Raw genomic sequence first — 15,663 nt, 5'->3', positions numbered from 1 at the left:
CAGTTCGGTTTGGGCGGTTTCTAGAAACTCAAGTTGAAGCCAAACCAGACCAATTTAGGTTTGATTGGTTTTTCGGCCGAACCGAGTCGAACGCTAACCGATTCGGCCCAAAAACCGATCGGTGCGGTCCGACTTAGTTTGATTCGGCCAATTGATTCAGTTTTTCGCTCACCCCTACTAAAAAGTGAATAAACCTAGAAATGCTTCTTTTATGAAAGTGGAAAATCTAGTACCATACAAAGATACTTGAGGTGAAGCTGAGAACAATCTGTCTCCTATCCAATTTTAACTGCAATATGTTGTAAGGGTGTAAAAAAACGTAAAGTCGGTAGAAAGAAGGGGTTGGATAAAGGAGGTCTTGTAGACAATGTCAAAAGTCGTTAAAATGCAATGTGTTTTTCACCCAAGACTTGATCAAAACAAGTTGACCAAGTGCAGTTAGAAACAATGCACATCTTCTTGTCCGGATATTAGTCGTCGGCTGGCATCCTTATGCCAACCACTATTATTCAACTTTGTTCTTCTTCCTTTCTCCTTCCGTCTTGTTCTCTTTTGTCCCTCTGCTCTCTCTCGTCGGCGAAGGGCAACAATTCACTGAAGAAGAAGATGAACATTGCTTCTTATAGGCCACATCGCCTCTAACTATTTATAACGAGATTGTCTTTAACAAATTTGGACATGGTCTATAAAATCTCGTTGAATATTCGCTGAGAAAAGTTGCAACATATTTACCCCCTTGATAGAATCAGGGCACAATGTTGTTGGAAGGTAATATAAAGAATAGGATTCAAACCATTCAGAGACATTTTTCAGCATACTGCTGCCCCTTTGTTACTTTTAATATACCACTGAATTCCAAAGCAACCAATTGTATGCTTTGAATCATTCATAATCAGCTTTTTGGAAGTACCAAGAACCTGCAAAGCTGAGTTGGTGGTACAACCCTAATCCCAACCTAAGAATTCAGAAACATAACTAAACCCAAAAAGAAAGAAACATCTTAAACTGAAATTAGGGTTAGGATTCTAAAATCAATTTCCTTCCCAAACAAAATCTAATGTATACTTCAGGATGCATTAGTACTTAAAACAGGGAGGGTATTTGGCTTTTCCCCATATATTTTTATTTGATCTGCTAAAAAAAACCAAATCTCCTTCACTCTTAATCCATTTTCTTCTAAATTTTATCACAAAAACTACTATGAAAACACTCTACAAGAATCATCATAAGTTTATGAGAGAGAGAGAGAGAGAGAGAGAGAACAGGACAAGTAGCTATTGGGGGCTTGGGGTAGCTGAGCATTTTATGCACCCCTACCCTTTTTTTTTATCAGATATGGTTGACAAGATTAAATAAGATCACAGAAGATCAATAAATCACTGACAGAAACTACTAACAGTAAGCAATTCATGGCTGACAAAATGTTTTCAACAGAAGCAACAAGATTGTTTCTCACTCTTTTTTCGCCTTTTGTGTTCTTCGACAGGTAAGCTATAGCCGATAACAAAACCGAATTTAGCGAGATAGATCCACCTTTAAGATATTTGAATTGCTTCGAGCCTTTGATTGTATATTGCAGCTTCTCTATTCTCCTGGTCACTGATGATGACAATAGAATTTTGCTGCTTCTCTCATCTCTGACTTGAGGAAATGCAGAAACCTCTGGACTTTGTTGCACAAAATTCAGATAATTTAAAGATGAAATAAATCATCTTACTGTATATGGCTCTGAACCAGAAATGTTTGAGCCGTTTACAGCAATATCTGAGGAGCTATTAACGTTAGGTATCGTTGTCTGGTAGTTCTCTCCAGCCAATTGTCTAGTGTCTGTTGTGTTTGACAAGCACAAACTGTCCACAATTTCTGGTACTTTCTCGCCACCAGCTCCTCCATCCGAATTGCTGCAGTTTGAATCAGGGATACTAGGTAAGCTGCTTGCAGAGTTTGTTTCTCTCTCGTCAGGTGATGTTGCATTCTCACAAGTCGTACAAGCATTGCTAATCAAAGTTTCTTCGGCCTTTCGCTTCTTTGCGGGCTCAAGCTTCTCATCAGAAGTTAAGTTACGTTTGGGAGAAGAGTTAGGTGTTCTTTCATCTTCATTAGGAGTTACTGACGAACTCCTTGGTGGGGGGTTGTAATCTTCGTCATCTTCATCGTCTTCATAATCAACCAGCCCGACAGATCCTTGTCTACAAAATAACCGGCAGAGATATCATGATTCTACTTGATAACCGGGAAAACCAAAGATAGAATCGAAGGGAAATGATAAAAGTTTAGTACCTAAATGAAGGGAAGCTGTAATTTGCTCCATTAGTCAAAACAGGTTTCACTTGTCGATCAAGGGTACGTGAAGGCCAAGCAGAAGCAGTATCTTCCTCATCACTGTTTATGTATATACCAGGGTGTAGTTAGTTAACCGAATGGCGAAAAAACTTTTAACAAATCACATTTCCTATGAGCTATGACAAAACAAACCTGTCCTCATTGAAGTATTCCTCCTCTTCTTTTTCAGGGGCACGTTCGTCAGCTCGCTTTCTCGAGTCCACCAGAGTGACAGCACCTCTTGGTTGTGAATGATCAAAGTACTGGCAGAAAAAAACAATTGTCATTTCTCAAATAAAAGAGTAGCCGTTAGACGTATTATTCAACCATTATTTGGAGAGAGAGAGAACCTGTTCATATTTAACTTTTAATGCATTAACTGTCTCCAAAAACTCGAACTTTGCCAATTTATCCGACAAAGTCTCGACTAAACATATAATTAGCGGTTTGAGGTTTTCCTGCACAAAACACTCATTTAATAAGCATTATATAATTTTGGTTTTTGCAAGCTGTAAGTATAAATTTTAGTATTAACAACGGAAACGTTAAGTAGCACAAAGAAGAGGCAAAACCTTCCGTATGAACTCAAAAAGTTCTAGGACTGCAGAGTGCAGAAGATTATAACGATTGCCATTATCAACAAAAGCCTCCACAACAGGTTTTAGAAGATTGTTCTTAACAATGTGTTGTAGAATTTGATCATCCTGAAAACCAGCATAAAGATATAATTCTTCAATAAAGTGGCTAAGACTTTTCATAATAGAAGACAAGACAATATTATAAGATTGCATACGTGAAGACAGTAAGCATCTGTTTATCTACTCAGAATTAAAAGCAACTAGAGACAGACCATATAAATGGACAAACGGCCAAAAAAACAAAAGTTTCTCAGGCTAGGCAAGCAATTACAACAAAGAATACCCCATGTATTCTTATCTGGCAAATAAACATTTTTCCTTCGATATTCCTTTCTGTTCCGAATTTAAGCTAAGGAAACGCGTAGAAGGTAATAGGTGTGAACTCGTGTAGAATGGCAAAGATAAATTATAGATATGGAGGTCGAAAGGATGTACTCACATTGCGGGATATTATTGTGCGCAAAAATCGAACTGCAGCTACAACTATGTACTTTTCCTTTCTGCGAGTTAGAAGCAAGACTTTTTCTGCTACATTATTGGAGAGAATAGCGCATCTACAAACAGAAGGTGGCAGGAGGAATGTCAAAGATTTAGAACTAGAAGTAAGACTCAATTACAATTTATATTTTTGTTCATAAGTTCCAGCACAATGTAGAAATTACTTCATTCTGTAAGGATGGTGAAGAACACAAAAGGAAAGCAATTCACAGATGTTCGATAAAATCTCAGGCTTCCGCACACCCTGATTTTTGTCTCCACCAGAGCTATTTGAGTTGTCAGTTGATCGAGCAACACCATTAGGAGGAGGGCATGATGATACTATAACAGCAATGAGCTGATCCAAATGCTGCTCGTAAAATATCTGTATAATTGTGTCTCTCTGAAACAGAAACTTGGTTTATTACATTAATGGCATATATTGTGCAAAGGAAACATTTATACATTTCTTCAGAAAGAATTTTATTTATAAGCCATATACTGGAATCAGTTCAAGTGACAGCTGAAAAGAAAAAATACAATAATTGTTGATAGACAAGGCGAATCTTGTCGCATCAATTCACATGCTAATTTATCATATGATGAATATGTAACTACACATCATTTAGTAATCAAAGGAAATAATACAGAATACACATAATATATTAGATTTATGTCACAGTCCTGCTAATTCATAATATATATGACTTTCTCTACCAACAACCTAACTTGTTAGAAGAGGATAAAACAACCTAGCATAACTGTTTTGCCAACTTTAAAGCTTTAACATCTTTTAAGGTGGAGAGATGATACGCATAACAGGTTTAGGTCAGATTCGTGGTGCTCTAGTAGTCTAGTCTCTTTCAACGTTATTACATCGATGAGGTGAGCTGGGATCTCGGAATGGGAGATGAGATGGACGAAGCGGAAAGTCTATTACATTTCATTGGAGGACAGTGACCTACTATGCGAGGGGATGAGGAACTTTAGAGATTGGACAGGGTGGACAGTCCGCGGAGCCTTGTTATGAGAATATTAGGTTTCGGACTCCTTACAATCAGCCTGTCATTCTAGTTGGTCTTAGATACATGTGGAAGGTAGAAATTCCTTTTGAGGTAAATTTCTTCACATCTTCAGTTTGTCTTGATAGAATTCTGATGGTGGAAAATTTGAAACAATGTGAATGCCCATTGGTTAATCAGTGTAGCCTCTGCAACCTCAATGAAGAATCGCAGCATCAGATCATGCTTTATTGCGGTAGAGGATAATTTCTTCATCTCTCCTAGCAGGGTATTATGGGGAGTCCTACCAATGTGAATGATCTCCTTCTTTTTTGATGAGATTTCCCGATTCCTAAGCGAGGGAACACCATTTGGAATACTAATCCACAAGCAATCTTTTGAAGCACCTAGGAATCTAGAAATGGAGTTATTTTCAAAGAAAAGGTAATTAACTTTGAAAAAGTCAAGGTGACAATTCTTAGCTTGATTTTTTTCTGGGCTTAGAGCAAGAATTGGCATTTGTCTTTTAAGGAATTCACTCTTAATTGGGAGGCTATCCCTAGTCCCTTTGTACAGAAACCTCTCCCTTGTTGCGGTGGGTGCTGATTCAAAACCCCTAAATTGTACTTCCACTCATACTCTCGAATACAATTCTAGGTGGTCATGGATAAAAGCAGGATAGCGCAAAGTTAATGCCAACATTAATATATATAGCATCTCATATTAGAATACTGCTATCAATATAAATTAGACATAATAAATTAGTCCATAACAGAAAAGACATCAATATATACTTCTCCATATGCATTCCAACTCCATTTATACTAATAGTTCATCTGAGAACGTACTAGAGATTAAAACTATATTACCATTACTTAATGAGGAGAATTTAGGATAAGTTTTAAGCTGTGACTAATGAACGCTCGTATTGAAATTACGGACATCAAACTTATAACAAGCTAGAACACAAACTACACATGTGTCAAGTACTCGGGTCTCAGATATATCAAAGGTGGGAACTGAGGAGATATATTTTCATGCTTCCAGGTAAGGGTTAATTGTGATTTGTGAATTGATATAAACATTGATATCTTCAACCGTATGTGACAGTTGGTGTATTGAAAACAAATATCATGACATAGCAAGAACAGGAGATCTTTTAAAAGAAGTCGTGTTAACATCATTCCTAGTAAAATTAAACAGGTATTCTGCATAAAGAAAGCAATTACATGGAAAGTGAACGAAGAGGGCACCTGCGATCCAGAAAATGTGTAGGAGTCCAACAAACTACGGAGGATTTCAAGAAACTGGCAATGCATGTCCTCCCCAAAATCAGTTATCATACCTTTGACCTGTATACAGAAACACCATAATATCAAATATCGGTCAACGGGTAAAGATTACTAGCCAAGATACTCAATTTATAATAGAAAGAAAAGGTTTGCAAGCTAAGAGAACTGCCCCACAACCTACACCAATGAATAAGCATGTGGTTTCAAATTGTTAACAAAATATGTTCCTCTGTTTTAGCTTCTACGCATTGAAGTACGAGTTAAGAAACCTTATAATTTAGTGCTTAATAAGAAATTTTCACACTAAAACGTTATTGTGACAGCACTTGACCTACATGGAACATTCCATCTTAAGAACCCTATTAATAGGACTACAATATATCAGAAGTTTAGCATTCCACCAACTGAAATTATTTGTACCCCGCCTAGGTTTTAAAAGTGAAGCTTATAAAAGAATAACACCTATTGCTTTGCCAGCGTATTTAGTATTTAAATCAGCGAAAATAAGGAACCCACAGGCCAAACAGATGAGTAGGGTCTACACTAGAAACCTCAAAATTCTAATAAAGAAGTCCTGCTACAACTGAGGCACTGGTCAGTGCTGAAAAAAACCAACTAAAAGAAGATCAAAATGGAGGCTATGTTTGTTCATGCAACTAAATTAGCATTCTCCAGTATATAGCACCATTTACAAAATGAAGGGTATGGGGTTTGTACGCCAAGAAAAGGCAATAAGGAATATAGGAACAAGGCCTTCGAAGAAACGGAAATTGGTCAGGACTATATTAGAAAACTAAAACTAAAATAGCAATGTACAAGTTGAACAACTAAAAAAGCGAGGCAATATGCATCAATTAGCAATTTCACCCAATCACGATATGAAAAATTTAGAAGATCTTTGTCATTGATACCCATTCACACAAAGGGATAATAAAATCCAATTAAAACAACTGCTTTCTCTTCTTACTTCTTTGAATATAGAGTAGCTGTATTGCTCTTTGCCTTATGGCCTAGTCAATAAATTTCCACTTGTCAAATACAACATAACAGTTCAATTAGATGTGTACCAAGAGTCCAAGAAGAGGGCCGCCCTCCGGTCTGGTGACATATGTTCTAAGAAGGTTAGGATCCTGGGTCAGGAAAAGAATGAGGATATCTGTCCTGCATACCAATAAAATTACCAGACTACCATCAGCGCTAAGTACAAAAGGTAAAACCAAACTGAGAAAAGTTAATATAGAGATTGTAGAAGATTACAAAAAGTTTAAAAGGTTTACAAGGATGATGAGTACCCTGTCAAGACAAGCCTTTTATCTTGAGTACGCAATGCATCAGTGATTATGTCAAAGATGCCTTCATTCATGAGTTCCCTATAAGAAGTCCCAAGTTTAGTATCAAAATAGGAAGTCATCACTTTTTTCCCATATAATCCATGATATCCAGAGAAAATGTTTGTTTATTTATTTAGTTTTTTGAAATTTGAATTAATAAATTAACAGAATTATGGCAAGTAAGATAGTTTTATGGTAATACAGCAATACTTAATCGACCAATTTCTACCTAAAAGAGAAAGAAGCGCATAACTTCCATTCCTCAGCAACACATACCTGAACAGTCGCAGTTGCTGAACCATCTGCAAGCTCTTACTTAGACCACAAAACTCGTGCAAGAAAAACACCTGCTTTGTAGCAAAAGTACAAGTTCAGCCCACAAAATTTGATTCATAAAAGATAAAAAATTTCATTCTACGAATAACTTCTAGACAAAAACACACTCAGAATTAGAATCAAGAATATTCAGTTTATAACAAAAAATTAATCTATCACTTGGAAGTATTTTTTTAATAGGAGACAACAGTTTAACTGTCGGATAAATTGGTTATCAAAATTGTGTAGATGGAAAAGGGAAAAAATTAACACAAGTGAACATCTGCACTATGCCATGAAGGAGACCAAGAAGAATCAAAACAAATTTGGAGCAATTTTAGAACATCAACTGGGATCAGGATGGTAAGAACGACACAAAACATGCTGTCGAGAATAAAAATCCTGAAGAAGATGCGGAAATAGTGAATTAAGAGAAGTTTACACACTTCTTTCCTTTACACAATACAATGAGGCCATAGAGTAGGCAAATTGGCAATAACCAACTGCAAACATAACGGCACTACTTAACAGGGCCAGCCCTAGATACTAGGAGGCTCGAAGTGGATTATAAAATTGAGGCCTCCTCTTGTTAAAAAAATTTAAGGTTTTTTGACTATAGTAGATCATTCAATTAAACTAATAGAAAGGGCACAAAAATTTAGCTAAAATGTATTTGCAAAGGAATAAAGTATCATGATCTAAATTTTGAAGTTTAAGGAGTTCCTCAGTTTTGTGGTTGGACTTATTTCTTTATTTTTTGCCTAGAACTTTAGTTTTTTTGCGAACAAATAACTCAGTGTTTATATTGAATAAATTATACTTACTTTTTACCTTGATTTCTACATATTAAATAATTTTAACAAAATATAGAAAGTCATTTTGTAAAGAGAAAAATAATAATAAACTTCAGATATGTGTGACTATTGGTTTATACTAATCAATTTTCGAAGTTAAAATGGGTAAAATAAAATAAAAACATAAGAAAATGGAAACTGAAGCTCATGTTAATGAGATATTAGAAACCTCACATGACATAAACAAAATGAGATGAAAATCATATAATATTATTGTATACGTGAAAAAGATATATTAGAAAAAAAAAATTTATGCATCACAAACAAAAATGGGAAGGGGGACCCCATCATGGGTCACTTGGGACGCATGGTACTACACTAACTAGGATATCTTGGGGTCGTAAGGAAGTTGGAGGCCCAAAGCAACCGCTTTGGGCCACGCCCGCCTCTGCTACTTAATGCTAAAATCATATAATAAAACGGAAGAGCAATATTTGTTTAAACAAATTAATCAAGTCTCTGTACCCACAGCCTTTGGACCTGGGCTCATGAATTAGTCAGGCTTCAGCCAGGACAACATCGTGTAAAGAATGTTCGGAAGGATGTCACCGTACCAAATTCTTTTTTGTTTCAGCTGAAGTGGTTGATGACTTCATCCTCGCAAACAATTCCTGAAGAAACGTACTGTCATCCTTTAACAAGGAAACAACCTACAGTAAAATAAGATATAAATGTCTTAGTGCGCGAGAAATAAGGTAAAAATGTTCTAACTGCAGAGGGTTGAAAAATCTCACATTGGCATTATTTAGATGGATGATGGAATTAAGACTTGCATTTGTAGCCTCGTCCAAGGCTCTCGGTAAAATAACATCCTAAAAGATGGGGAAAATAAAATAAGAATGCTACAACAAACAGGTGGAGTCCGAAACAACAAATTGTGAACAAATCCGAACCTTAATGTAACCCACTCGGTACGTCTGATGAATCTTCGACAAGACTGTGGGGTCTTTAATAGGAATTGCCTAGAAACAGAATATTTCTTAGATACACTCGTCAAATGCAACCAAATAGAAGAAAAAATAACAACCAAATAATACCTCCTTAAAGACCACATGCTCCTTCAAGAAAGCACGATGATGTCGAACATGAGAAACCTCAGGATCATCTACAGGACGTGTTAGAACATACAAGCATGAGTCCAAGCTTTTTGCTAACCAAGAGAATGCATAATGAGCTAGATGTTTGTCAGCAACTCCAGAGATATAAACTCGTAGTTAGGTGCTTGACTTGATAGTTTTTCCTCAAAGACATAACTCACAAGATAAAACCATGACTCAATTTTGGAATATTCTGAAGTTCCAGTTTTGAACACCGTAATTGATGTGATCTAGAAAATCTCAGCTAGTTTTAGTAACGCCGTATGCATTAGTGTTCTTCTAAACCGATATTCGCTTATAAACTGAATGAGACCTCGGATTAAGAAAAAGGCAAGGCAACAAACTTGGCTATAGGGACCTATCTCGCAAGTAATGGTAGTAAAGTAATATTGCAAACCCAAGCATCACAATAGTAACACTCTTGTACCACCATAGATTATAGGCGCAATACCAAGTTAAAATATCTAAATACAACCCCGAACCCACAGGCAGACAAAGAACCCTAGAAGTATACAATATAGTGATATACAATGAAGAAGACCTCAAGAAGAGATTATCAGAATTACTGACAGAAATAAAATAGTATAGAAGAAAAAAATAAAGAAGTGCCATTATGAACAATGGAATAACATACATTCAAGACATCCAATGATATCCATGATGAAATCATCACCAAATATCTTGTCAAAGATGTGAGGGCTGTTAAGAAGAACTGTAACCAACAATGATGCAAACCCAGTCAGTCAAAGTAGTGAAATGAAGTACACAAACATAGCGAAAGGGGCAAGCACTTACTGATCCCCTTAACTAGCTTGAATATCATGTGTAGACCTTCAACATTTTCCAAGTCTTCACATATTCTAAACAGGTCCATTAGCTTTGGAAAGAAATCTTGCTGAAATATGAAATAAGATCAGCATAACACATGGAAACACAGTACTACATGATATAAGGAAAAAAAGAAGAAGATATAGAACGAAGCTAACAAAGCATATAAAAGTTACAAACAAGACAAGAGAAGTGACCTAGTTAACATTTTTCATGAATATACGATTCTTTTTTGGTTCACAAAAACAACGTAGGTGATCAAAAGAATTGATTTGGTAACTAAAAAGCTATCAACTGAACACGAATTTGGAAATCAAGAAATAAGGCAATACTCTGAAGAGGTAAGAAGAGAGTGTGATAATAACTAACGTGGTATTCTTACACTTCTTTGTCTTTGAGCTAAACGAAGAAATTGACAAACTAGATATCATAATTGTCATTAGATTTAGATATATGTGGTTCGGATCCAATTAGGAATCTCTTTTCGTAATATTCTTTGAATTAGTATAATTATTTTTCTTCTTTCAAAAAAATAATTGGCCCCATTTTCATCTCTGGAATACTTCTAGTGAGATAGTTTAGTTATTTGTATCTCTACAAGACTATGGTCGCATTTACAGTAATAATACTTTCTGTATAACTTCGAAGATAATAGCCTTCTTATCTTCGAAGATTATTTTTCTTCGAATACCAGGACTTTCTTAGCAGACACAACATACAAGTCGATATCATAAACTCATATGGCATGGAATTCCTAACATATAACTGTTTACAAGTAGTGTTACTCCTCTGCTAGGGGAGAGAAACTAACTCAGTATCTCGCATCTAAATAAATTAGGGGAGATGAAGATAATAGCCTTCTTAAAAGATCAAGAATTGACGTCAATGAAGTAAGTATTATGTGTTTGGTGCTCTCTTTACAAAGGAAAACATTATTATCACTACAATAAGGTTTGTGAAAAAGCATACGTCATGTAATATAAGCTCTGGCACACGTAACTGATCAACAATACCACTCTCGACCACAATCTGCAGATAAGATAATTTCATTAAGCAAATAGTTAAGCAAGTCGAGAAGAACTCGTAAAAATGACATAAGAAACTTCTGAAGCTATCTTACTGCGAAATAATTTAAGCTACTTATTCAAAAAAATTGTCTAAACCAAGTTAATAACTAATTCCAATCACAAGCACCATTCCATGTCAATCTTAACAGAAAAGGCACAAAACAAATTTGAGAATGGTTATGTGACACAAAATGACAAAGACATCCAGTAATAGAACCAATAGAACCCCTATGTATAAAGTATAGGAATGAGGAAGCAACGTTTTAAACTATCAAAGAATTCCTCCTGCCACATCCTCCCTGCCTCAGAAGCACACAAAAACAAACTCCAGGAAATCTGGATGTCAATTCAAATTGGCCCAAGTACCTGCTTGGCATCACATTGTATTCCCGCGAAAAAAAAGATGGCCTTCAAGTTGAAATTAAGAACAAGTAATACAACACTATATAAATACATTAAGTGCAGAGGGAACCACATAAGAAATCCATACTCCGGAGTACAAAAAGATAACCTAAAGGCTAAAAGTCTAAAACTACCAATGCATCATATCAGCTGGTTAATATATTGTTAGTTGCAACTTGTAACCAAGATACATCACTGCCTATAGATTTCATGGTTAACAAGAACTGCAATCTGGCTTATGCCAATGTAACTTAAAGAAGGTATGGTCAACCAAGATGATTGTAGATAATTATTACCAAACCTACTATTGTCAGAACCTGCAAATTTTAAACTAAACCAAATAATTACTAACAAAATGACAATCATCTTTGGATGACTATGATATAGCATCCCTAAGGAAATTTACAAACTAGTGAGATTCTTCAGTACACGATACAACAAATAAACAGCACGAAAAATCCTCAAATGCATACCTTCAGAATCAAAGGAAGTGTAGATAGCTCAACAGCTGGCAACTCCCTCAACTCACTGTTAGCCCTATGGAATGGATCATCTGCAGTGTAAGGAAATAAAGTATGGAGATCACTCCCAAAGATCGAACTAGAAGAAAAAATAAGCAACTCCCCACGGAAATTTACTAAGTAGACGTAATCAGGACACCAAATTATGTAGAAAAAACTGATAATTGAACATGCATATCAGAAGTGTTGCTAATATGTTTCGTTCTACAAAATATCCAAGCAGACTGACTAATTCTCTTTTCAAACAGCGAATGAGATATAAAGAATTTGAAAAAGCAGAAGAAACATTCTCAAACAGAATCCAGACGGGATCAAAGCATCCCAACTATAACCAAAATCATTGTACAACTAGTTCATTGTCCACTACTCCACTCCATGCCTCTGCTTCAACGATAAAGGTGGCCTTCAACCATTGTAATGATCAATAAAGTTGGCCTTGTTCTTTGACTTCCAAAGACACCAAAACATAGGAACAGATTTCCAATTACCCCTAGCGCTACTGGGAGCAAAGACTGCAACCAATTGATTGATCAATTATAGCATTTTGTAGAGACGGTACTATACAGAGGGTTGGTACCAATGCTTGTCTACTGTCGTGACTATGACAACCTTGATTCCTTGTAATGGATGCCCCAGTGGTAGTGTGTGGTGAAGGTGGCTGCTAGATGGTGATTTTGAGGGATAGTAATGATCTTAATGACATTGACTATGAAGTACTTTCGCAATGATTCTCGAAGTGATAGTTGAAGTGCTGGCAACTATGTGGCAGAGGTGGTGCGTGTCAATGTGGAGAATTTACAGCAGAGATGGTGTTGGAGCGATGAACATTGTTTTTGAAAGATGACCATTGTGGAAATGATATCAACGGTGAAATTGGAGTCGAAGAGGAAATAAAGAAGCTTTAACCACATTGACGGTGATATAGCACTCACCAGAGGTCGAAATGCGTTGGAAGATAATGAAAAGAACTATGCGTCCATTTTTTGTAATGGCAAACAAGAACGAATGTAGCTTCTTAAATGAATTGTTGGCTACAATATATTTCTATTGCAATAACATTTTTCACACTAGTGACCCTCATAGTTATCTTAAATACTTCAAACTTGCTGGTTTATAAACAAGCATTAGAAGTAGACTTTTCTAGAGACTATTGATTGTGTCTAGAGCATTATAGAGCAGACGCCAATTTGTTGGTCCTGAATAAGAAACCTTTGCCAAGTATGCATATTTAGAAACTTCTCCTCCTAATCATGCTTCTGTTTCTGTTTACATACTCAACTTTGATGCAGTCAGCAGTTGCCTAGTCCAACTTCTCACTGCCACTAACTGATGTGATTCTTAAATGTAGAACATGCTTCTTTTAGCAGATAATGTGGAATAAAACATAAACAAAATGCAAAGAGAGAAATACCGTTGGCATGTGATGTCCTGGATGTGTCCATATCCCCTGTCGCTTGACGAGGACCAATATCAACATCTACAAAACATTTGTTCAGTCAAGAAAATTAGATAGGAACACCAACCCAAAAGCAACAAGATTCTAACACTCATATGTTGAAATGCTGGAAAACTACTCACCGCCAATTGAACTATACTGTGTGTTTCTTCTTACGTTAGAGATTTGCTCCCTACATAAAGGGTACATGGAATATGGTTAGTTCAAACGTGTTAACGTCACTTCGGCAAATAATGATTGGAACAAACTGGAAAGCAGATGTCACCATATATAAGAGCATCCTGCACTCTGTTGAAAACTGAGAGCTAATTCTGTAGAATACTCTGGATCTCGCCAGGAGATAATTGTATCTGAAGAAAGCAAGGAACATTGCATATTAACCCGGCATTTGATAATTTAGCGACCAAATTGAATTGATTCAGCAATTGAGAATAAAGAATACCTTCTTGTCTGCGATAAATATCATCTGATATAATTCGATGTGAAAGTAAAGTTTCATTGTCTTCTTCATCATAAACAAATAGTCCAAGATCTTCTGACCTCTGTGTACACAAATTTAAACTATTGCTTCATAAACGAAAAAAATCTAAAATGTTTGAATTAATTTTTTTAAGACAAACCTCCAAGTAATCAACAGTAACATGCCCTGTTCCACGGTCATCCCATTTTCCATCCTCATTCAAATGGTAGACCTTTACACGCTGAAAATTTTCAAAAGCTTGTTAGGTAAAATTCTTATGACAATCCTTTGGTTGCATCAAGCAGACGTTAAGTTCAAGAGTACAGTATAGTCCACCTAAAAGAAAAATCTTAAATTTGTGACGATGACAGCATCAAGTAAATGATGCACTGGTAAGAATAACTTTATGGAAATATGATAATGGTAAGGAACTGAGAACCAATTTTAGACATAATATAGTAAGCTTAGCTACTGTGCTCCATGAGCTGACCTTGTGGCAGCCAAAGTAAGTTGGCTGACAAAGTGATAATTGAAGAGTTGATTTTTAGTAATTAAGCAATACCTACTGCCTTCCACAGCTTAATCAAGTATGAACCTAGTTGCAAAACCTCAACCAACTAATCAGTGAAGCAACTACAACCTAAATCAGAATACCAAGTCCCAAACTGCTTTCTACCCAAAAATTATGCCCAAATTTCAATAATACAAACTAAAACACTTAATCAAGCTAGCTTTCCAGTAAAACGAGATTGAATTCTAAAACAAAAAAGACCCATATCCCAAAACAAACAATTTTGCTAAGCTTTATAGAGATATTCATACGAGAAAAAAAGAATAAAGACTGCTACTTTGTGAAATCCCCATTAGAAGAGAAAACATCAAATTCAATTCTAGGGCATCAACAGAACAAATAATTTGAACATTCAATAGAACTAAACGAAAAATACTAACTTGCATAGAACTCTCAGAAGCCTCCGCTTTCTCTTCACCACCCATTGCTGGTTTCTACTGAAATTATTGAAGAAGATAACGAAAAACAAAATTTACGAAGATTGATAAGTGATTTGAGAGGGAAACGTCGTCTTGAGAAGAATTGAAAGGGGGAGATGGACTGCTATTGGGTATCTGATGGTCAATTGAAAACCCTAACCGCCATTAACGATGAGAAGAAGAACAATAACCCTCGAGACAAATTGTTTTCCCTTCGCTGTCCTTTTGATTTCTCGCCCCCTTTTCTTCTTTATTTTTCGTTTCTGTTCACTTTTCCCCCCGCCTCACCAGTAGTGGAAATGCCAGGAAAATATATAAGGTTTGTGTAATACCTAAATTACCCCTTAGTTTTATACTGTTTTACGAAAATTACTAACTCTTTCTTTCGATTTTAAAAGAACAAAAATAGGATAGAGAGGGAAACTAAAATGGGAAGTACCACAACAATTATTTGAATAGTCAACATTATAGTTTGACCATGGTACAATTTTCATATTAATTGTACAACAATTCTATTTCGATCAAATCATATATCCTCTTCTAGATGGAACACCATAGCAATCAAAAACGATATTGTTTTATCTCTTTGTTCATGTATCGTGAAAATAGTTG

General features: G+C 35.9%; 1 protein-coding gene across 4 annotated transcripts; it reads right to left on the bottom strand.

Moving 5' to 3' along the window:
• Positions 1–1,100: 1,100 nt before the first annotated feature.
• On the bottom strand, positions 1,101–15,332 carry LOC147559564 (binding protein). Of its 4 annotated transcripts, none has more exons than XM_086661458.1 (25): positions 15,013–15,332; positions 14,222–14,302; positions 14,044–14,143; positions 13,867–13,951; positions 13,724–13,773; positions 13,557–13,622; positions 12,098–12,177; positions 11,125–11,184; positions 10,123–10,222; positions 9,962–10,039; positions 9,268–9,335; positions 9,124–9,192; positions 8,965–9,042; positions 8,785–8,880; positions 7,338–7,408; positions 7,008–7,100; positions 6,798–6,891; positions 5,668–5,790; positions 3,623–3,840; positions 3,400–3,514; positions 2,895–3,026; positions 2,673–2,780; positions 2,476–2,585; positions 2,281–2,382; positions 1,101–2,189 (listed from the first exon to the last, which is right to left on the bottom strand). In XM_086661458.1, exons 1-25 carry the CDS (start codon positions 15,055–15,057, stop codon positions 1,709–1,711), a joined length of 2,703 nt encoding a protein of 900 aa, XP_086517584.1. In that variant the 5' UTR covers positions 15,058–15,332; the 3' UTR covers positions 1,101–1,708. The 4 variants fall into 4 exon arrangements, with proteins under 4 accessions (XP_086517584.1, XP_086517586.1, XP_086517585.1 ...); XM_086661460.1 differs by having other exon boundaries at positions 5,692–5,790; XM_086661459.1 differs by having other exon boundaries at positions 7,023–7,100.
• Between the last annotated feature and the right edge of the window lie 331 nt (positions 15,333–15,663).

Source organism: Eschscholzia californica, unplaced genomic scaffold (genome assembly GCF_041429995.1).
Source record: "Eschscholzia californica isolate CP2 unplaced genomic scaffold, dmEscCali1.0.p SCAF_2, whole genome shotgun sequence".
Lineage (NCBI taxonomy): Eukaryota > Viridiplantae > Streptophyta > Magnoliopsida > Ranunculales > Papaveraceae > Eschscholzia > Eschscholzia californica.
This window is presented reverse-complemented; position numbering and strand designations above follow the sequence as displayed.